At 35.7% G+C, this 23,670-nt stretch overlaps 1 protein-coding gene across 2 annotated transcripts in view; it reads right to left on the bottom strand.

The window, feature by feature from the left end:
* CTNNA3 (catenin alpha 3) overlaps nt 1-23,670 on the bottom strand; it is a 1,595,169-nt gene that overhangs the window by 699,372 nt on the left and 872,127 nt on the right. For both annotated transcript variants that reach the window (XM_027130128.1, XM_027130127.1), the window contains exon 9: nt 22,166-22,318. In XM_027130128.1, the coding sequence (XP_026985929.1) occupies nt 22,166-22,318 (153 nt within the window). The remainder of the gene's footprint in view (nt 1-22,165; nt 22,319-23,670) is intronic.

Raw genomic sequence — 23,670 nt, 5'->3', positions numbered from 1 at the left:
TAGCCATTTATTGCTGAAAATTGTTGATTTTTTAACAATGAAGATCAGAAAGAGAAATTAAGGAAATAATCCCATTTACCATCACATTAAAAAGAATAAAATACCTAGGAATAAACCTATCTAAGGAGGCAAAAGACCTATACTCTGAAAACTGTAAGACACTGATAAAAGAAACTGAAGGTAACAAAAACAGATGGAAAGATATATCATGTTCTTGGATTGGAAGAATCAATATTGTCAAAATGACTATACTACCAAAGGCAATCTACAGATTCAATGCAATCTCTATCAAATTACCAATGGCATTTTTCACAGAACTAGAACAAAAAAAAATTTAATTTTTATGGAAACACAAAAGACCCCAAATAGTCAATGCAAACTGGAGAAAGAAAAATGGAGCTGGAGGAATCAGGATCCCTAACTTCAGACTATACTACAAAGCTACAGTAATCAAAATAGTATGGTACTGGCACAAAACAGAAATATAGATCAATGGAACAGGATAGAAAGCCCATAAACAAAACCATGCCCCTATGGTCAATTAATCTATGATAAAGGAGGCAAGAATATACAATTGAGAAAAGAGTCTCTTCAGCAAGTGGTGCTGGGAAAGCTGGACAGCCACATATAAATCAATGAAATTAGAACACTCCCTCATACCATACACAAAAATAAACCCAAAGTGGATCAAAGACCTAAATGTGAGACTGGATACTATAAAACTCTTAAAGGAAAACATAGTCACCACACTCTTTGACATAAATCGCAGCAATATCTTTTGGGATCCACATCCTAGAGTAATGAATGTAAAAACAAAAATAAACAAATGGGACCTAATGAAACTTAAAAGCTTTGCACAGCAAAGGAAACCATCAACAAAATGAAAAGACAACCCACAGAATGGCAGAAAATATTTGCAAACAAAGAGACCGACAAGGGATTAATCTCCAAAATATATAAACAGCTCACGCAATTCAATATCAGAAAAACAAACAACCCAATCAAAAAATGGGCAGAAGATGTAAACAGACATTTCTCCAAAGAAGACATACTGATGGCCAACAGGCACATGAAAAGATGCTCAACATTGCTAAGTATTAGAGAAATGAAAATCAAAACTACAATGAGGTATCATCTCACACCAGTCAGAACGGCCATCATCAAAACGTCTACAAACAATAAATGCTGGAGAGGGTTTGGGGAAAAGGGAATCCTCCTACACTGCTGGTGCAGGATGCAAATTTGTACAACTATTATGATGAACAGTACGGGGGTTTGTTAAAAAAACTAAAAACAGAATTACCATATGATCCAGCAATCTCACTCCTGGGCATATATCTGAAGAAAACCATAATTTGAAGAGATACATGCACCCCAGTATTCACTGCAGCACTATTTACAACAGCCAAAACATGGAAACAACACAAATGTCCATCAAAAGAGGAATGGACAAACAAGATATGGTACATATAAAAATTGAAATATTCCTCAGCCATAAAAAAAAAATGAAATAATGGCATTTGCAGCAACATGGATGAACCTAGATAACCATATTAAGTGAAGTAAATCAGACAGAGAAAGACAAATATCATATGATATCACTTATATGTGGAATTTTAAAAAAATGATACAAATGAACTTATTTACAAAACAGAAACAGACTCAGACTTCAGAAACAAACTTATGGTTATCAAAGGGGAACAGTGAGGGAAAGGATAAATTAGGAATTTGAGATTAACATACACACACTACTATATATAAAATAACAAGGACCTACTGTATAGCACAGGGAACTCTACTCAATATTCTGTAATAACCTATGTGGGAAAAGAATGTGAAAAAGCATGGATATGTGTATACGTATAACTGAAACACTTTGCTGTATACCTGAAACTAACACAACATTGTAAATCAACTATATTCCAACACAAAATAAAAATTAAATTAAAAAATTTAAAAAACAAAAAAGTGTTGAATTTTTGAAATCAGATAAATCTGCCACTTTGAGTGTAAATGTCCCCTTGTGGATGCTTTCCTAGGTGTATTTTGTATCTTATGTGCTGCTACTTGATAGATGTATTACAACTCCTATCTAATTAATACCCTGGAGATTCTGGCTATAGTGTTTACACAAAAACAATGAAATAATATTAATCGACCGTTAATCAGAGATAAATGAAAAAGTTCACTAATAAAAGACATTTTAAAGTGAGATATTACCTTAGAATTTCTTTTTTATACTACCATATTTTCATTTTTACCTGGGACTTTTAAAATTAATAAAATAATCCATAAAATAATAAAGTTTATTTTTTACAACAATTTTAGGCTCACAGCAAAACTGAATGGAAAGTGCAGAGATTCCCCATATAACCCCTATCCCCACACATGCATAGCCTCTCCCACTATCAACATCCCCCACCAGAGTGGTACATTTGTTACACCTGATGAACCTTCATTGACATATCATATCAAATACAAATCATAATGTAAAACATAGTTTACATTATGGCTCACTCATGGTGTTTTACATTCTATGAATTTGGACAAATGTATAATGACATGCATCAGGCATTATGGTGTCATACAGAGTATTTTCACTGCCCTAAAAGTCCTCTGTGCTCTGCCTATTCATTCTTTCCCCCAACCCCTGATCTTTTTATTGTGTCTGTAGTTTTGCCTCCTTTAGAATACCATACACTTGAAATCATATAGTATGTAGCTTTTCAGATTGGCTTATTTCACTTAGCAATATGAATTTAAGTTTCCTCCATGTCTTTCATGTCTTGGTAGCTCATTCCTCTTTAGTGCTAAATAATATTCCAATGTTTGTCTGGATGCACCAGAGTTAATTTATCCATTCACTTACAGCAGAACATCTTGGCTGTTTCCAAGTTTTGGCAATTTTGAATAAGGCTGCTAGAAAAATTCATGTGCAGGTTTTTGTGTGGACATAAGTTTTTAACTCCTTTGGGTAAACACCAAGGAACAGGACTGCTGGATGGTATGGTAAAGGAGTATGTTTACTTTTGTGAGAAACTGCCTACTGTCTTCCAAAATTTCTGTACTATTTTGTATTCACACAAGCAATGTATGTGAGTTCCTATTGCTCCACATCATAGGCAGCATTTGTTGTTGTTTCTGCTTTGGATTTTGGCCACTCTAATAGATGTGTAATGGTATCTCATTGTTGTTTTAAATGACAATTCCCTACTAACATGTGACGTTGAACATATTTTCATTTGCTCACTTGCCATCTATCTGTGTTCTTTGGTTAGGTGTCTGCTCAGTTCTTTTGCCCTTTTGCCCATTTTTAATAGGGTTTTTTGTCTTGTTATTGCTGAGCTTTAGGGATTCTTTGTACATTTTAGATAACAGTCGTTTATCAGATATGTCTCTTGCAAATATTTCCTCCAAGTCTGTGCCTTGTTTTATTCTCAATGTTGCCTTTTGCAGAGCAGAAGTTTTTAATTTTAATGAAGTTCAGCTTATCAGTTGTTTCTTTCATGGATGGTTCTTTTGGTTTTGTATCTAAAAAGGCATTACCATAACCAAGATCATCTAGGCTTTCTCCAATGTTATCTTCTAGGAGTTTTATAGTTTAACATTTTATATTTAGGTCTATGATTCATTTTGAGATAATCTTGTGTAAGTTATAGGGGCTGTGCTAGATTCATTTTTTTGCATGTGGATGTCCAGTTGCCCTAACACCATTTGTTAAAAAGACCATATTTGCAAATATTTTATCCCATTTGGTAGGTTGCCTTTTCATTTTCTTGACAGTTTCCTTTGCTGTGCAAACGTTTTTTTACTTTGATGTAGTCCCACTTGTATATTTTTCCTTCTTTTGCCTTTATTTTTGCTGTCAAATTCAAAAAGCATCACCGAGACTGATGTCAAGTTGTTTACTGCCTATGTTTTCTTCTAACAGTTTTATGGTTTCAGGTCTTACATTCAAATCTTTAATCCGTTTTAATTTTTGTTTGTGGTATAAGATAGTGGTCCATTTTCATTCTTTTTCATGTGGCTGTCCAGTTTTCTTAACCCATTTATTGAAGAGACTGTCTTTCCCCATTTTATTATTCTTGGCTACTTTTACTTAAATTAATTATCTATAAATGTGTGGGTTTATTTCTGGGATCTCTACTCTATTTCATTTATCTACGTGCCTGTTTTCATGCCAATATCATGATGTTTTTTGTAATATAGTTTGAAATCAGGAAGTGTGATGCCTCCAGCTCTGTTCTTCATCAAGATTGCTTTGGTTATTATTAGAGGTCTTTGTAGTTCCATACAACTTTGGGGATTGTTTTGCTTATTTCTGTGAAAGATGCCATTAAAATTTTGATAGACATTGAATTGAGTTCATAGACTGCTTAGAGTAGCATGGAAATTTCAACAATATTAAGTCTTCCAATCCATAAGTACAAAATCTCTTTCCATTTATTTGTGTCTTCTTCAATTTCTTTCATCAATGTCTTATAATGTTCAGTATACAAATCTTTCACCTCCCTGGTTAAATTTATCCCTAATTATTATATTCTTTTTGATGCTCTTATAAATATGATTATTTTCTTAATTTCTCTTTCATTGGTGGTGCATAGAAATGCAACCAATTCTTGTATATTGATTTTATTTACTGAAACTTTATTTGTTAATTAATTATAACAGATATTGATGGAATCTTTATGGTTTCCATGTATAATATCATGTAATCTGCAAATAGAAACAATTTTACTTTTTCATTTCCAATTTGTATGGCTTTCATTTATTTTCCTTGCCTGACTGCTCTGGGTAGGACTTCCAGTACTATGTTGAAGAAACATGGCAGAAGTGGGCATTCTTGTCTCGTTCCTGGTCTTAGAGGAAAAAGCTTTCAGTGTTTCACCACTGTGGGCCTATCATATATAGCCTTTATTATGGGGAAGTATGTTCCCTCTACACCAGTTTGTTGAGAGGTTTTATGATTAAGTAATGTTGAATTTTGTCAAATGCTTTTTTTGCATCTACTGACATGATCATGATTTTTATCCCTCATTTCATTAATGTGGTGTATCACACTGATTGATTTGTAGATGCTGAACCATCCTTGCAATCCTTAAATAAATCCCACTTAATCATAGTGTACAATCCTATTACTGTACTGTTGAGTTAGGTTTGTTAATATTTTCTTGAGAATTTTTGTTCTCAAAAATTCATCAGGGATATTAGCCTGTATTTTTTTTTTTTTTTTTCCTAATAGTGTCTTTGTCTGGCTTTGGTATCAGGGTAATGCTGGCCTCATAAAATTAATGCTTTTTTCCTTTATTTTTTGGAAGATGTAAGAAGGAATAGTATTAATTCTTTAAATATTTGGTAGAATTCACCAGTGAAGCTATCTGGTACTGAATATTCCTTTTTGGGAGGTTTTTGATACTGATTCAATCACCTTATTTCTTCATGATTTGGTCTTGGTAGGTTGTATCTTTCTAGAATATATCTATTCTTCTAGGTTGTCCAATTTTTGGCATATAATTGTTCATAGTAGTCTCTTACACTTCTTTGTATTTGTGTGGTATCAGTTGTAATGTCTCTTCTTTCATTTATAATTTTATGTATTTGAGTCCACACTTTTTTCTTGGTGAGTCTAGCTAAGGATTTGTCTATTTTGTTTATCTTTTAAAGAAACAGCTCTTAGTTTCTTTGATCTTTTCTATTCTTTTCATGGTCTCGCTTTCATTTATTTCTACTGTGACCTTTGGTTATTTCCTTCCTTCTGCTAACTTTGGACTTAGTTTGTTATTCTTTTTCTAGTTACCTGAGATGTAAAGTTAGGTTGTTTATTTGAGATCCTTCTTGTCTCTAGTTTGTTATTCTTTTTCTAGTCACCTGAGATGTAAACTTAGGTTGTTTATTTGAGGTCCTTCTTGTCTCTTACTTTATACTTTATTGCTTTATACTTCCCTTTTAGAACTGCTTTTTCTACATCCCATAAATTTTGGTATATTGTATTTCTGTTTTCATTTGTCTTAAGATATGTGTTTATCTTTTGATTTCTTCTCTGACTCATTGGTTGTTCAGAAGAATGTTGTTTATTCTTTTTGTTCAATTTGTATAAATTTTTGTAAATTTTCCAGTTTTCTCCCTATAATTAATTTCTAGTTTCAAACCCTTGTGGTCAGAAAACATGCCTGATATAATTTCAGTCTTCTTAAATTTACTGAGGCTTGTTTTGTGCCTAATATATGATCTATCCTGGAGGATGTTCCATGCATGTTGGAGAAGAATGTGAATTCTGCTGCTATTAGATGGAATTTTCTGCATATATCTGTTAGATACGTCTTGCCTAATGCATAGTTTAAGTCTAATGTTTCCTTATTGATTTTCTGTCTAGATGATCTATCCACTGTTTAAAGTGTGGTGAAAGGGGAAGTCCCCTCCTATTATTGTACTGCTGTCTATTTCTCCTTTCAGATCTGTTAATATTTGCTTTATATATTTAGGTGCTCCTATGCGATGATAATGTGTTTTTAATTTCTAATTCTATTTGGTCATTGCTGGCTATAGAAAAGTGATTAAATTTTGTATGTTAACTTTGCTATAATCAACCTTCCTATAATCACTTATTAGTTCCAGCAGATTTTTGTCCATTATTTCAGATTTTCTACATAGACAATTTTGTCATCTGTGAACAAAAACAGTTTTATTTGCACCTTTCTTCCCTGAGATTTTTTTAGGCTAATGTTTATTGCAACGTTACTGCATTGTCAGACATTATCATAAAGGCTTTACTTGCACTACTTCATTTAATTCTCACAAAATCTTTATGAATAAGTATGCTATTATATCCATCTTCCTAAGGAGAGATTTGAAGCCCAAAGAGGCTAAATAAGCTGCTCAAGTTCACACGATATTGAAGTCAGGATTTGTCTGTCTGATTCTGTGTTCTTTCCCACTACATTAGTCTTCAGTGCCTTCTAGGATCCTTACAAGTTTTAGTATTAAAAGCAGCACCAAACTTTTTACTTACATTAGTTTCCAAGTAAGGCCAGCTAATTAATAGGCAAGTTTCCTGGCATTCACACAAAATACACACCAACCCCCCGCCCCGCCCCATAAATTAACAAAGTAAGTAGAAAATCTTAAAATGGATTTGTTTAATGTAAGAAATAAGTTAAATTTGCTTTATTATTTAAATATTTAGTAACTAAAAATGTTTGGATGCTGGAAACTACAAAATACTGATGAAAAAACTCAAAGATAGTGTAAACAATTAGAGAGATATATCATGTTCAAGAATTGGAGGACTGGGCTTCCCTGGTGGCGCAGTGGTTGAGAGTCCGCCTGCCGATGCAGGGGACACGGGTTCGTGCCTCAGTCCGGGAAGATCCCACATGCCACGGAGCGGCTGGGCCCGTGAGCCATGGCCACTGAGCCTGCGTGTCCGGAGTCTGAGCTCCGCGACAGGAGAGGCCACAACAGTGAGAGGCCCGCGAACCGCAAAAAAAAAAAAAAAAAAAAAAAAAAGGAGGACTGAATATTATCAAGATGTCAATTCCTTGTATACTGATCTATAGATTCATGCAATTGCAATCTTAATTCCAGCTACAGTTTTGTAGGTATTGAAGGAATTGTACCAAATTTTACACAGAAAGACAAAGGAATTAAAGTAGCTGAAACAATTTTTAAAAAGAACAGTATTAGAGGACTCACAACACCTGATTTCAAGGCTTACTGTAAGGCTACAGTTTTTTGTTTGCTTGTTTTTTTGCGGTATGCGGGCCTCTCACTGTTGTGGCCTCTCCCATTGTGGAGTGCAGGCTCCGGACGCACAGGCGCAGCGGCCATGGCTCACGGGCCTAGCCGCTCCGCGGCATGTGGGATCTTCCCGGACCAGGGCACAAACCCGTGTCCCTTGCATCGGCAGGCGGACTCTCAACCACTGCACCACCAAGGAAGCCCAACGCTACAGTTTTAAAGACATTGTGGTGTTGGTGAAAGGTAGACACATAGAGCAATGGAATAGAACGGATAAACCAGAGGCATACCCACAATATAGGTTAATTGATATTTAACAAAAGTACAAACATGATTCAATGGAGAAATGATGCTGAAACAACTGGACAACCGTATGCAATAAATACATACACACATAAACAAACCTTTACCCCTACCTTACACCATATAGAAAAATTAACTCAAAATGGAATAAAAACTCAAGTGTAAAAACTAAACAGTAGGGCTTCCCTGGTGGTGCAGCGGTTGAGAGTCCACCTGCCAATGCAGGGGACACAGGTTCGTGCCCCGGTCCAGGAAGATCCCATATGCCGTAGAGCGGCTAGGCCCGTGAGCCATGGCCGCTGAGTCTGTGCATCCGGAGCCTGTGCTCCACGATGGGAGAGGCCACAACAGTGAGAGGCCCGCGTACCGCAAAAAAAAAAAAAAAAAAAAAACAAAAAACTAAACAGTATAAAACTTCTAGAAGAAAACATATGAGAAAATCTTTGTAACTCTGGGTTAAGCAAAAGTTTCTTATATAAAACAAAAAAGCGTGATCCATATTTACTAATATCGATAATTTTGACTTTTCAAATTTTAAATTTCTGCCCTAGATACTATGAAGATATTAACAAGACAAGCCACAGATATAACAGAAAACATTTATGACTTACATAAACGAAGGACTTGTATTCAAAATATATAAAACACTTTTAAACAATACAAAAATAAGTAAATAAACAACTCAATTAAAAAATAGGTAAAATGTTTGAACAGGCACTTCCCTAAAGAAGATATACAAATGGAAAAAAGCATAAAAAAAATGCTTGGGGAATTCCGCATGAAAATGAAATTAAAGCCATCCATATTTGAAATGAAGACATATAATTATATTCTCAGATGACATGATCTTATATATAGAAAATATTAAGCAGTATACACAAACATATGCAAACTATTAAAACTAATAAAGTCAGCAAGTTGCAGGATACAAGATCAATATACAAAAAATTTCATTTCCATATACTGCAAAAAAGAACCTAAAAATGAAAACAAGAAACAATAACATTTACAATAGCATCAGGAAGAATAAAATGTCAGGAATTAAATAAGAAAAGAAGTGCAAACTTATATGCTGAAAACCACAAAATGTTGAAATAAATTAAAGCAGTTCTAAATAAATGGAAAGACATTTCATATGTGAATCAGAAGCTTAACATTGTTAAAATGGAAATATTCCCCAAACTGATCTATAGAATCAACACAATCCCTATCAAAATTCCAGATTTTTTTTCTCAGAAATGACATATTTATCCTAAAATTCATATGGAAATTCAAGGGACTCATTATAGCCAAAACTATCTTGAAAAAGAAGAAGTTGGACTCACATTTTCTGACTTTAAAACTTATAACAAAGCTATAGTAATCAAGACAAGTGGTACTGACATAATAATAGACACATAGATCAATGGAATAGAACTGAGTCAAGAAATAAACACTCAAACTTACAGTCTACTGATTTACAGGATTCAATTGGAAAATAGTAGCCTTTTCAACAAATGGTGCTGGGACTAATGGATATCGCATGAAAAATAATAAAACTAGATTCTTCTTGAATATGTAACACCATAAACAAAAGCTAACTCAAACCTGATCAAAGACCTAAATGTAAGAGCTAGGGCTTCCCTGGTGGCGCAGTGGTTGAGAATCCACCTGCCAATGCAGGGGACACGGGTTCATGCCCCGGTCCGGGAGGATCCCATGTGACGCGGAGCGGCTGGGCCCATGGGCCATGGCCGCTGGGCCTGCGCGTCCGGAGCCTGTGCTCCCCGACGGGAGAGGCCACAGCAGTGAGAGGCCCGCGTAGCACAAAAAAAAAAAAAAAATGTAAGAGCTAAAAGTATAAAACTCTTAGAAGAAAACATACGAGCAAATCTTCATACCTCTTGATTATTCAATGGTTTCTTAGATATGAAACCAAAAGCACAAGGAACAAAAGAAAAAAGAGGTAAATAGCACTTCATTGATATTTAAAACTTTTGTGCTTCAAAGAATACCATCAAGAAATGAAAAGACAACACACAAAATGTGAGGAAAATCTGCAAATCACATATCTGAAAGAGACTTGCCTCTAAAATATATAAAGAACTATTATATCTTGATAATAAAAAGACAAACAATCCAACTTGTAAAATGAATCAAAGATTTAAACTAGGACTTCCCTGGTGGCACAGTGGTTAAGTATCTGCCTGCCAATGCAGGGGACACAAGTTTGAGGCCTGGTCCAGGAAAATCCCACATGCTGCGGAACAACTAAGCCCACGCGTCACAAATACTGAGCCTGTGCTCTAGAGCCCACAAGCCACAACTACTGAAGCCTGTGCACCTACAACCCATGATCCGCAACAAGAGAAGCCACCGCAATGAGAAGCCCACGCACTGCAACAAAGAGTAGCCACTGCTCGCCACAACTAGAGAAAGCCCGCACACAGCAAGGAAGACCCAATGCAGCCAAAAATAAAGTAAATAAAAATTTTAAAAAATTTAAAAAAAGATATAAACTAATATTTATCTAGAAAAGATATACAAGTAGGCAAAAAGCACATGAAATTATGTACAACATAGTTAGCCATCAGAGAAATGCAAATCAAAGCCACAATGAGACGTATACACTAGAATGAATATAATCAAAGGCAAACAATAACAAGTGTTGACAAGGAAGAGGAGAACTGAAATGCTCACACACTGCTGGTGGGAATGTAAAATGGTATAGCTTGGTACCATCTGAAAGAGTCCCGCATTTTCTCAAATATTTAATATAGGGTTATCATATGACCCAGGAATTCCACTGTTAGGTATATACCCAAGAGAAATAAAAACATACACCCACACAAAAACCTGTATAAAAATGTTCATCAGAATTATTAATAATAGCCAAAAAATGGAAACAGCCCAGACGCCCATCCACTTATGAATGGATAACTAAAACATGATATACCCATATATAGAATTGGCCATAAAAAGAATGAAGTACTGATACATGCTACACATGATTAACCTTGAACACATTATGCTAAGTGAAAGTAGCCAGTCACAAAAGACCACATGACATATGATTCCATTTACATGTAACATCCAGAATAGGCAAATGTATAGAGACAGGAAGTAAATTAGTGATTGCCTAGTTTAGGTGAGATAAAATGCTTTATGGCTGCAAAACTCTGTGAACATTCTAAAAATCACTGAAATGTATACTTTAAATAGGTGAACTGTATTGTATGTGAATTATATCTTGATAATTTTGTCATAAAAAAGATATTCAACATCATTAGTAATTAGGGAAAGGCAAATTAAAAGCATAATAAAATAATACTACATACATTAGAATGGTAAAAGCAAAAACAAAAATTTTGACAGTACCAAGTACTGGCAAGGATATGGAGCAACTGGAGCACATATACATGGCTGGAGGAATGCAAAGTAGTCTAGCCATTTTGGGAAAAAAAAATTGACAGTTTCTTATAAAGTTAAACATGCATGTATCATATAACTGTCTGTACCATATGAGAAATCTGTACTCTTCATTTCTGGCACATTAAATGTACCAGTCCTTCTGTCTCTAAAATAGCCCTCTTTCCCCTTCTCCTTTGCCTAATTCGACTTTTAAACCAACAACCCTTTTAAATTTACAGCTTTAAGCCAATTCGTCAAAATTGTAATATTTTTATCCTAAACCAAGCCAATAACCACAAATGTCCCCAACAGGACCCAGTAGTTCATCCCTAACATCATTTATCACATCCAAACACAATTGCAATTTACTTTTCTTTACTTTCTCTTAGATGGTAAGCTCCAATAGGGCAGAGTCTATCTTTTCTCTGTCTGTGATTGAATCCCCAGCACCAGTACAGCTCCTGTCTTGAAAAATATTTATTTGAGGAATAGGTGGCTTTTTGCAAATATAATGCAAACTCTTTAGACATCATGTTGCTAGCAAAGGCAAATTAAAGCAACTAAATGTTCTCCTTTGACACTTCGATTAATAATTTGACTATACCAACGATTGCAGGGAAAGAGTGAGAGGGAGAGTTAAAGTGAAAGAAAGATATGGGGAGGACGAAGGGAATTTGTAGCAGTCATTTACCAGACTGACTCAAAGCACAAAAGTCAAACCCTCTGAGGATGTTCTGCTTTTATTTTGGCACACCATGAATAATTTCACAAAAATGTCAAAGAATGATTTAGAAAACCCAAGTCTCTTTTCATGCTCCTTATACTTTAGACAAAGTGATCAAACGAATGCAGAATAAATTTGACTTTGCCACTAATGAGAGCATTTCTTTTAAAAGTATCAAATGTAACACTTCCATTGTGCAGAAAGTTCCAAGTGTAATTGATTTCTCACGAAAGGAATTTTCTGAACATACACAGCTATAGCTTTAACTGGGTCTAACATATATATGAAATATCCTTTGGCAAGATCCCCCTTCCTCTCTCCCCATTCCTACCCTAGAACTGCTTCCAAGCAGCAGAGGAGATAAGAGGAAATAGCTGATCTTCTCTGGGTTCTTAACCCTTTGCAATTCACCTCCTATTTCAAAGTTAACCACTACAGGAAAGAAAATTGGAAGGAGCCCACTTACCCAAACCAACCTCCCTTCCATAGCTAGCTTCAATACCTGATTCTTACTATCAGGACATCCTCCAGATCTTATCTACAGCTCCTTCAAAAATTCATCTTGGGAAAGCTTGTCTTTCATAACTTGACCTCAGAGCAGAGACTGAAAAAACTAGTGGTCCTTGGCATTATGTATTGGTACAAATGATGAAATTGTGGTTTTGTTTTTATTTTGTTTTAAACTGATTTAGTTGTCTACACCTAGAAATCAAAAGATTTTTACATTAAAATCTATATTTATGAGTTCTTTTAAGAAATTGTAATGCCTGAGAACACAGGGACTGCTTTCATACACAATAATTGACCAAAGATAATTTGAGGGGGCTTCCCTGGTGGCGCAGTGGTTGAGAGTCCGCCTGCCAATGCAGGGGACACAGGTTCGTGCCCCGGTCTGGGAAGATCCCACATGCTGCGGAGTGGCTAGGCCCATGAGCCATGGCCACTGAGCCTGCGCGTCCGGAGCCTGTGCTCCGCAACAGGAGAGGCCACAACAGTGAGAGGCCCATGTACCGCAAAAAAAAAAAAAAAAAAGATAAGTTGAGGTCAATCCTTTAAACTCAGTTTATGTTCTCCATTTCATCAGAGGCTCATCTACGGAGCATTTACATTCATTACTTGTCTGTCCCCTGCTGTAAACATTTGAATTTTCTGCCCCTACCTTAGGAATGCTCTGCACACAAGGTTAGAAAGGGGATGAGTGAAGGGGAACCCCTAAATGCATTTTAGGTTAGGAAGAACACTTCTAATAAAATGCTCTGCAATTTTTAATTTAATAGGCCTTTGTAGATTAACTAAGGGAGCTAAATAGTATAAATAACACTGATTATAAGGCAAAATATATTTCAAGTTCCAAACAATCACCTTAAAAATGGACTCCTTGTACTATTTCATCAGAAGATGATGCCTGATCTCACTTAGGTCGTACATCCTGGACTAACCACTAAGCATTAGCTATGCAGTTACCCAAGAGTTACGAAGAATGGCCGAATTCAGAAGGATTTCAAGGGCATAAATGTGTGCTTCTGACTTTCTGCGTCTCTAGCTAAGGACGGTAGAATAAGATCAGAGATTCTTAGAAAAAAAATGAAATCCACTCTTGGAACTTTTGCAGCTTGATCCACTTAATAGCAGGTCTCTTGTCTAAAAGCATTCAGAAAGGTTTTTCCTCTCTCCATCATGGAATGAAACAAGTAAAGCTTGGGCTCACTTTCCATTTTTAGATTTATTGGGCTTCCTCTATTCCTTTAATTTCTGCCACTGATAGAAACAAGTTGATTCCCTACTCTGTCATTTATTAGATGTGTCACATTAGGCTAGTTGCTTCATTTCTCTCAGCCAGGGTTTCCTTATCAGCAAAATGGTAATAAAAATATTTTTCTCAATCACATTGTGAGCATTGATGATATGAGGTAATGAGTATAAAAGCTCTTTGTATGATGCTGGTACAGATTACTAAATCTTTTATTTATTTTCCTATATTTTCTTCCCTTGTTTTTCTCTTATTACTAAAAAAAAGTTACTTTTATGCTATGAAATCCATAAAATAACCACTCTTCCACTACTTTTATTTAGCCAGCCTCCTTCACCCAAGTTATCTACACATATAAAACAAATAAAATAACTCTTCTCTTTAGTTTCTAGAATTTTGAATGTCAGGAAGAGAGAAAGTTATTTAATCCTTTACTTACCATTTACAGATCATTAAATTGAATTCCATAGAGGCTGAGTAATTTGCTAAAGTCACCTAAGCAGGGGAGTAGAACTCGTATGTTTTAAGACACAAAAGACAAAAATGAAACCAGTTCTCAACAGTAGGGCTCTGCATAAATGAGCTCTATAGATCACATTGCAGGGACTCGCTATTTTTGTTTTTAATTGAGTGAATTGATTAAAAGAAATAGATTAGCTCCAACTTGCATAATCAGACTGGTGATGTAAAAAAAAGTTTGGCTTCTAGGCCTGGGATTATTCATCAGTAACTGTCAGCATGTTTGCTTGTTAACTTTTGGCCAAATACCATCACGAAGCGTAATATGGGGAAGTTTTCAGTTTCAGAGAAGTTTTACACGTTAATTAATTACATATCAAAATGTTGGGTACACAATTTCGGCAGGAGACTTTTTTGCACGTGTCGTTTTATTGCCTGTTAATGTTCCTGAAAAACACTTTTATCTGTATTTGGAAGTTGCATACAGAGGTCCAACAACTACAGTATATTTGACATCACCTTATAAAATAATTTTTTTTTTTTTTTTTTTTTTTTTCCCAGTACGCAGGCCTCTCACTGTTACGGCCTCTCCCATTGCGAAGCACAGGCTCCGGACGCGCAGGCTCAGCGGCCATGGCTCACGGGCCCAGCCACTCCGCGGCATGTGGGATCTTCCTGGACCGGGGCAGGAACCCGTGTCCCCTGCATCGGCAGGCGGACTCTCAACCACTGCGCCACCAGGGAGGCTCTAAAATGAATTTTTTAAGAGGAAATTTTCATTGCTTATCAGGGGTATTGGAGATTCAAGTAACCTCTTTCCAGATTGAAAAAAAAAAAAAGAACACATGTTAAAGAGAGGAAAGGGAAGAAGAGTAATATTCACCGAACAATGATGTCCACATCACGTGGCACTTGGTATTTTAACGTGTCAACCTAATCTTACTGTTACCTTCACTTTACAATGGAGTATGCCTTTTACAGGACAGATACAAGAGACACTAAGTCACTTTCCCAAGAACATCAAGAAAGTCTCCATATTTCACACTTTACTCAGTAAGTCACAGTGTTACCATTTTTAAGATCTCCTATAGGATTAACGGACATTCTACTTCATTTCTTATACTAATTCATTCAACAATGATTTATTGAATGTTGTGCTTACTGTATATCAGGCCAGAGAAACAAAAACAAAGGCTCTAGAATCCCAGAGTCCAGCACAGTACATGGCACATGATAGGCACTGAAGACATGTTTGTTAAATGAATGACTGTATGAATGAATGAATACACTCTTGTCCTCATCTTGCCAATCACCTGTCTAGAACTGCACTATCTAAAACAGAGCTGTGAGCCACTTATGGCTATTATGCCCTTAAAATGTGGCTAGTCTAGATTAAAATAGGCTGTAAGTATAAAATCTATACCAGATTTCTAAGACTTAGTACCAAAAAATGTAAGACATCTCATTAATAGTTTTTATATTGATTACATGTCAAAATGATAATATTTGGAGTATACTGGATTAAATAAAACATATTAAAATTAGTTCACCTGTTTATTTTTACTCTTTTTAGTATGGCTACTAGAAAATTTAACATTATATATGTGGCCTGCCTTCTATTTCTATTGTATAACATCAATCTAGTGCCATTAAGTCCTGGGACACTTGTTTTCTGCTCCAATTTCATTATTAAAACTAGTTTTCTTTTCTCCATTTATTGTAGGATAATAAATAGGTTTTAAATCCAGTCATTTTTAAATGCCAGCTTATGTTCACGAGATTCGAATCAATTTGGGGGGGTTAGAAATTTTTATGTTCTGATGCAAAATAGCCTCCACACAATATGACTTCCCTTGAGATCCTTCCCTGCTGAGAATCAACTGCTGCTTTCCAAATCCATTACTGGACCCAGTTCTATAAGATGAAATCTAACTTCTTCACCCTAGCATTCAAATATTCAAGGCTCTTCATCAAGTACTGCTATCCCACTTCATGCTCCAGCCAGTTTAAATCTAGATTTCATTTTATTCTTTATTCATGCTGTTATCTCCACTTGGAGTTCTAGTTTTTCATATCCAAGTCCTGCCTAGTTTTAAGGTTTAATGTAAATATTGCTTACTTCATGCTGAATTTCCAAACTACTCTAATCCCATATGGTTTTCTTTCTCTTAATTCCAAAACACTGATATTCCATTCAAAAATAAACTACACTTGACTATGGAAAGTCTCTGACTTGTCTATAATTGTATCACTGAACTTTCCCTGTATTCCAAAGACCATGAATAGAAAATTTATAAAGAAACCTCTAAAACATGGAAAGGTCACTCCCTGTGCTTTCACGCTAGGCTTTGAAGAATCATGTTCATCATGTCTTTTAACTAAAAGAAGATTAAAATGCTGAGCAGTTTCTAATCCAGGGAGTGGGCAGTCACACCTGTGTGCTCTATTCTATATAAGCAAAACCATTTCTGACTTAGCTATAATATCCTTTCCCCAGCAAAAGAGGAGAGCTGCCAAGATGCTCACTGAGAACAGTTGTTGGTTTGTGTAGAACAGTTGTTGGTTTGTGTACAAGCGTAAATATGGGTTTGTTCTTTTTTTTTTCTTTTCCCATTTTTTTTTTTTCTTGTCGAGGACGAGAAAGAAAGAAGAATGGGCTGGGTCTCTAAAAGCTTGATTTATTTATAACCAAACATATCCTTATTTGATAACAGATGATCAATTAAAGCAATGCGTGACATTTGAACAGCATTCTGTCAAAACGCAATGATATTAGAAGAGCTGATAGCAATGAGCACTTCTTGCAAACAGCAAGAGTCCCCCTCTAACGTCTTCTCTCTTGGCACTGGGGCTTTGCTAAATCTGGCTTGCCATTTTGTGAGTGGGAACAATCAGCTTTGTAGGTTGGAGGGAAGTATTATAATTAAATGTCCACCCACTTTTTCCTTTTTGATGAAAGGCTCCCATGAAACTTACTAAAATAAGGTACATCAAGACAGATGAATTTTTGATGAATAAGTCAAAGCACTGACAAAGCTGGCTTTTCACATAGAGAAACTTCACTAATTCACAGGAAATTTCCAGGTCTTGATCATTAACACTGGCAGGCTTAATGATAATTAATATGATAAAATCCATGGAACAAACAGGAGATTTTATCATTTAATTGGTAGCAACTGTAGTGTTCAACATGAATTGACTTGCTGAGAACAAACTGTAATATGATTCAGAAATAATAGTGGGGTTTTTACAAATTAATTTTAGAGAAATATTTAATAGCCATTATAAAAACAATGTCTTTATTGAATATATAATGGCATTCTTCTGAATAATAGTTACATTACCACATTAAAGCTACAAACTTTATCTCTGAAGTGGGCAAAGTTCTTTAAAGATGCTATCAAATTGTCACAAACTCCTTCTGAAGGAGATCTGGAGCAGGGTTTATAGTGTCTGTCTGCTTTTGATAACTAACGGCAAAGCCATTCGCTAATATCATTGTGTAGTATTATTTTAAAGTATCTTTGTACAACAGAGTAGGGAGGTACTCAAATAATTGGGATCAGGCATATATGTCAAGTCCAGTTACTGGAATCCTCAGAGTCAACTTTTTAGAGAGGAAGAAAACTGAGCGAGTGTTATGAATGTGTTTCTTCATTTAAGACCCATCTATTGAGAACTAGCTTATAGACTTTGCTATGAGAGGAAGCTTAAAGCGATAAAAAATAAAATCCTTACCCTCTAGAATTACTGAATATTTTTCTTTTTAAGATAAAATTAATATTTTAAACTTCTTGTTTAATAGGTATTATTGGTGGAAACCAGTAGAGTTAATGGTGCCCTAAGACACCATCAGTGCAACATCAAAGTACTGGGGAGCACCATTCCATAAGCACATTAGTCATTAATTGCTAATCACTATGTGAGCTTAATTTTTAAAAGGCCAACCTCGACTCCTGCGTCTCATTCTTATTGTGCCTTGGTGGATCCAAAAACACAGACTAATTTGGATGTTCAAAGTAGGAAAAGCTTTGCATAACAGTTACTTAATTCAACATAAGTAAAATAAAATTAGCTACAAGGATCTAAGTTCTCCAGTTATTGGTACTGCCCAGGGTTTTATAACCATCATTTCACCCATGGTCACTTTATGCTAAACTTACTACATGGTAATAAAATAGACATGACTTCACTAGAGAATGGGAATGTTCAGGCCCAATTTATTGGCCACTTTTTTCCTCATTCTCATTTCTTTCACCAATACTCCAAATCCTTTTTGTTTTCTAATTATTACTCACAGAATTTCTTAAGGCTTTGTGATTTTGCTTTGTGTTCAGTTCGACTTTTTATTATTCCTTTCGTAAAAGTTACAAGTTAACCGTTATCTAAAGCATTCCTTTAACAGCATGGACTTTTTCTTCAAAGATCTGATAGGAATTCTTTAAAAATAGACTAGTTTTTTTCCCACTTATGTCTTACTTCAACAAGTTCACTTTTAGATTTTAAATTTCTCGGACAAACATAGTTGAGGCATCAAAACCCAAACACATTGAAAATAGCTTTTTCTTGAAGTCATTTAGTATCGAATCTGCGCTGCTATGTCAAATAACCCAGCTTGGGAATAAGATGGGTATATGTGCTTGTCTGTGTAGGGCGGTGGTAAGGAAAAGGGACATGGAAGACTGGTAACCAACCCATACAAAGTGAACTCACAATGTCCTCTGAAACTGATATATTTTAGTTCTCTTATTTCCTCAAACTCTGCCCCAGACACTTCTATCTCAATGTTTGTAGTAAATTAATGATGATTTTCTCTCTTGCTTTGGTTAGACAGCTCCTTTCAAAAAAGAATTTTCCTGGGACATAAATGCAGCCCTTTTTTTTTTCCTTCTTGATATATATAAACAGCCTAGTGTTTGAGCAGTATACTTAATATGTCTATATCTCTTAAAGAGCTAGGAGTCTCTCAACTGTAACAAGTATTTCTCAGATCTTACAATTTTAGAAACTGGTAGTGGCCTTAGACATTATCTTGTTTAACCTTCACTTTACAGCTAAAGCAAATGAAGCCCTAAGAAGAGACGCGTAAAGGTGGCCACAAATACTCTGTGCTCCTTCCAGTGAGACGTGGAGTCTCCTGCTGCCTCTTCTCTCCTTGTGTTTGGGCAGGCTCTGTGGTTGCTTTGATCAATAAAGTACAGCGGAAGCTGTACCCTGCCAATTGCTGGGCCCAGGCCTTAAGAGAATGTCAGCTCTACTTCCTGTTTCTGGCTTGCTCTTGGGACTTCTCATCTCAGAACTCAGAAACTACGCTCTGAGAAGCTGAAGCCACATGGAAAGGCCGTGTATTTATTGGCTGGTGCTCCAGTTGACAACCACAGCTAAGCTCCCAGCTGACAGCTAGCATGCACTTTCCATCATGTGAATGTACCATCTTGCTTGTCTAGCCAAAACAAACCTTTGAAGGGTTCCATCCCCAGCCAGTATTTGACAACCAGCACATGAAAGAGACCCTACATGAGAACTGCCCAGCTCTGCTCAGTCAACCTGCAGATCAGTAAGAGAATAGTAAATGATTATTCTAAGCACTAAGTTTGGGGATGGTCTGTTAACTAGTAAAAGCTTACTGGAACTGAAGACGAGTTTCTAAGTAATATCAGAGTGAGAACTGGGAGACTCCAAAGCCAGCATAATCTCATCATAATGTGTTAAGGGAACCACGAGTTAAATAAGACCCATTCTCAGTCCCCTAGTAGCTCAAAATTCCAAAATCTGTTGTTTCATATTCACATGAACTACAGAATTTTCAAAATCCTTAAACATTTAAAATAGATTCTTAGAGCTCTATCTACATAGCAATAAACTGTCATTTGGTAATAAAATAAGGTAGTATTCTCAAGTGTTTCTGGAAGGCAGTGCCTTACTAATAAGCATCATGAAAGAAAGAGAACTTTAGATAAATTGATTTGGGGAAATTCTGACTTAAAGAGAATTCTTTATATCTGGATTTTTCAGATACGTAAAATCTCCAAGAGGAGAAATAGAACTTTTTCCCCAAAATCGTGGGATCACAGAGTCCTTTATTGAGCACCTCATGAGATTTATGTTTCATTAGAAACTAAACTGAAAAATAGGCATAAGGATCCAACGTTATTAGCACAAACCAACTTTTACTTTCAGAATATTTCACCAAAAAAGTTATTTTCATAATCTGGTGTTCCTTCAGCTTAGAAAACACATCTCTAGACAAAAGACTGATGACATTTAGGAGCCACGCTTAGTTAGCTGCCTTTAATGACCTGCTCCTCTGTTCTGCTCTCTTTTAATTTTTAACATTTTCCTTTGGGAATAGTTAGTAAATATTTGAGGAATGAGTACAAGAAGGAATAAATAAAACCAGATAAGTAATAAATAGTTGAATTAATTAGTTAAACACGGTAAACCTGGACATCAGCTTCGACTCTCATTAGCTTGTTTTAGGTTTTGTATTTTTATTTCCACGTAAGGCCAATGGGAATTACATCAGCTGCCCTGTCTCACAGAGTTCCTGGCAAGTTCAAAGATTCCAAAGTCGTAGGTGGCGCAGTTTTAGGGCTAAAATTCTTAGTAATCATCTACCTATCCACTCTTATTTTCTAGATGTGAAGACTGGGACCCGGTGGAAGTGCTAGCTACATCGGAAACTTCCTTCCCAGTTGATCCACATTAAAGATGTTGGAAAAGTCCTCAACTTCAGTAAACGTCGTATAGAACGTTTACTATACAACGTTTCTAATTCAAGTGGGGACTATTTCTAACACAAGTTTTACAAGCAATTTGGGCACCCAAACACATATTTCATCACAGAATTCATGGCCTATATAGGAAGGTGTGGCAGTCAAAACATTTAATAATCAGCATAGCACATAGCACTGACAATGAGTATGGAGACAAGCCATAAACAACTGATAGAGTCACACTGATGGGTACCAGCAGTGTATCGGTCTAGTACAAGGATCTGGTCAACCACATTTTCCCCTTCCTTCCAGTGTTTCCTGGACTTGCGAGTACTGTCACTTTACTGAGGTTAGGAATTCTTCCATTCAGGCTTTCTCTTATACCGTGGCTGTATTATTGATGTCCATAAGACAGTAAATTCCACTACCTGTCTTCTAGGAATCACCCAGCACTTCATAGCTCCTTCAGCAATATGTCCCCCTGCCCCCCAAATCATGGGGCATTTCCATGTTTCCAGTTTCCAAGCAGGAGGAAATTACAGTTTTATCATCTCCTCTTACCTCTACTGGGACATGGACAAATCCACTATCCCTACTTAATTATTCTGTGTTTCTCTATCCCTGTATACCCTACATTCATGTCCTATAGTCATGTTTCATAGTTGAATATAATCTGAAAGGCTGAAGGAGTAACAACCATGAAAAGATGGGAGAGAAACAATAAAGTGGCATGAGAGAAAGCATCTAATACTTTTAAGTTAGAATAGGAAGAAAGTATTTGTAAGGATAAAACCTGTGTTTAACCAGGTTTGTGTATGCGTGTGTGTAGCTCTGAAAAACATACACATTAAGAAAATATATCGATCATATTTTCATAATTCTTTCTAAATAACTTGCTCCTTTTCCAAGCCAATGGGGGATAGTTTATACAATTTGACATACATACCTTCATAGTACTTTGGCCCAACTCTGCTTCATTTGCTATAAGTGGACAAAAGTCTTTATTTGAATCCAATTCAGCTATAAATGCAGAATGAGAGCCCTATTCTCCTGGATTTAGAGTAGTTACAGTTCTAGCACACTCACCTCTACAAGCCTGCTGGTGTGTTCACGAAATATCGCAGCATATTCTTTTATTTCCTTTTCCCGGCCATTCTTGGCAGCTTCAATGAGAACCAAAAGTGGGACTGTCGTATCCAAAAAGGAGTCTGACACATGATCTATAATAGCCTTACGGAGCTGAGGAGAAATAAAAAATTCAGGGTTTTTTTTTTTTTTTTTCCAAGAAATAGTTCTTGTTATTTCCTATTTTTACAATCTCAGTAATTACAAAATTTCTTTTATATGTATTTTTGCACAGTCTCTAAAATCATCATATTTAAGACTGTATGAATGTCACTTACAACGCTAAAGCAAGCTACACATCCAAGAAAAAAAATCATCGACCAACAGCTCTCTTGCTCTCAAAAATGACTATCTTTTTCTTAAATTGTACTTAGCCCAGAGGTCAGATTGTAAGTGATAGTACTGTATTTTTCCCTCAAAGAAATTGCACTATTGTAATGTTTATGCATGTGTACAAACAGCATTGTACATCATGTATTTTCATAATTACAAAATTATAAAATGTTTTCTACTTTGTTGGAAGAACTCATGATAAATTTTGATTAGCTGAATTGTAGACTTCATGGTAATTAAACCAAGTTAGATCACTGATTATGCCAGTGGGTAACAGATTAATAGAGCAAGGAGAATCAAAAATGAGTCTGATGTCCAATTTTCTCCATTTGCATTAACTGTTCTTGCCCTCACACCTTAAGTTATTAAACAAGTATAACATTCTACTACAATTAGTTCTTTTAAATTAGATTATGTGTAAGCTTATAAATGACAATCAGGCAATTACTCTACTCAGCAGATTTTATGAAATTTAAAACTGAGTTGGAAAATTAATGCATTGTATTTATATAATAGTGAGTCCTTAAAGATCACAATATCTTGAAATGTTTCATTAACAATGTCAGTGATTATGAATGGCTCCAAAGTTTTTGGTCAACTCCCTCAATTTAATAATCTCTGTAATAAAGATATGACTAGCTATCAGACAGGGAATTTGTAACTTGCCTTCTGTGAAAATTATATTTTAGAATATTTTTTAAAACCAGCAGACACTTGCTCTAGTTTTGGATTACATTAGAATTAATGTATTTTCAAGGGGTTAAATGATGTAGCTACATGAAAAAAAAAGCACTGTCTCTCTTCCTATAACAATTGTAGGATAATAAATCCATAATAATATAGATTTGGGGGAGAAAAATACCTTTGTCTAAGACAATGGAGCTTTCTCAGAAGAACTGTGAAATTTTTATGGCTATCAACAATTTCACAAAGGCAGTAGGAAGATCCCCAAGGAAAGATTCTGCTTAGCATGCAGAACAGCAAATCACTAATGGCAACTAATTAACATTTACTGAGCATTTACTTGGACAGGGTGTAGAGTGCTAAGTGTTTACAAGGCAAAGGGTAGACCTTGAGTGAATGAACTGTTTGATGTCCATAAAGAGTGGACCAGGGAAGTCAGGCAAGAGATC

Source organism: Aethalodelphis obliquidens, unplaced genomic scaffold (genome assembly GCF_003676395.1).
Source record: "Aethalodelphis obliquidens isolate GAN/ISIS:26980383/991018 unplaced genomic scaffold, ASM367639v1 scaffold37, whole genome shotgun sequence".
Taxonomy (NCBI): domain Eukaryota; kingdom Metazoa; phylum Chordata; class Mammalia; order Artiodactyla; family Delphinidae; genus Aethalodelphis; species Aethalodelphis obliquidens.
Note: the sequence above shows the minus strand (reverse complement) of the source record. Positions and strands in the feature narration are given on the sequence as shown.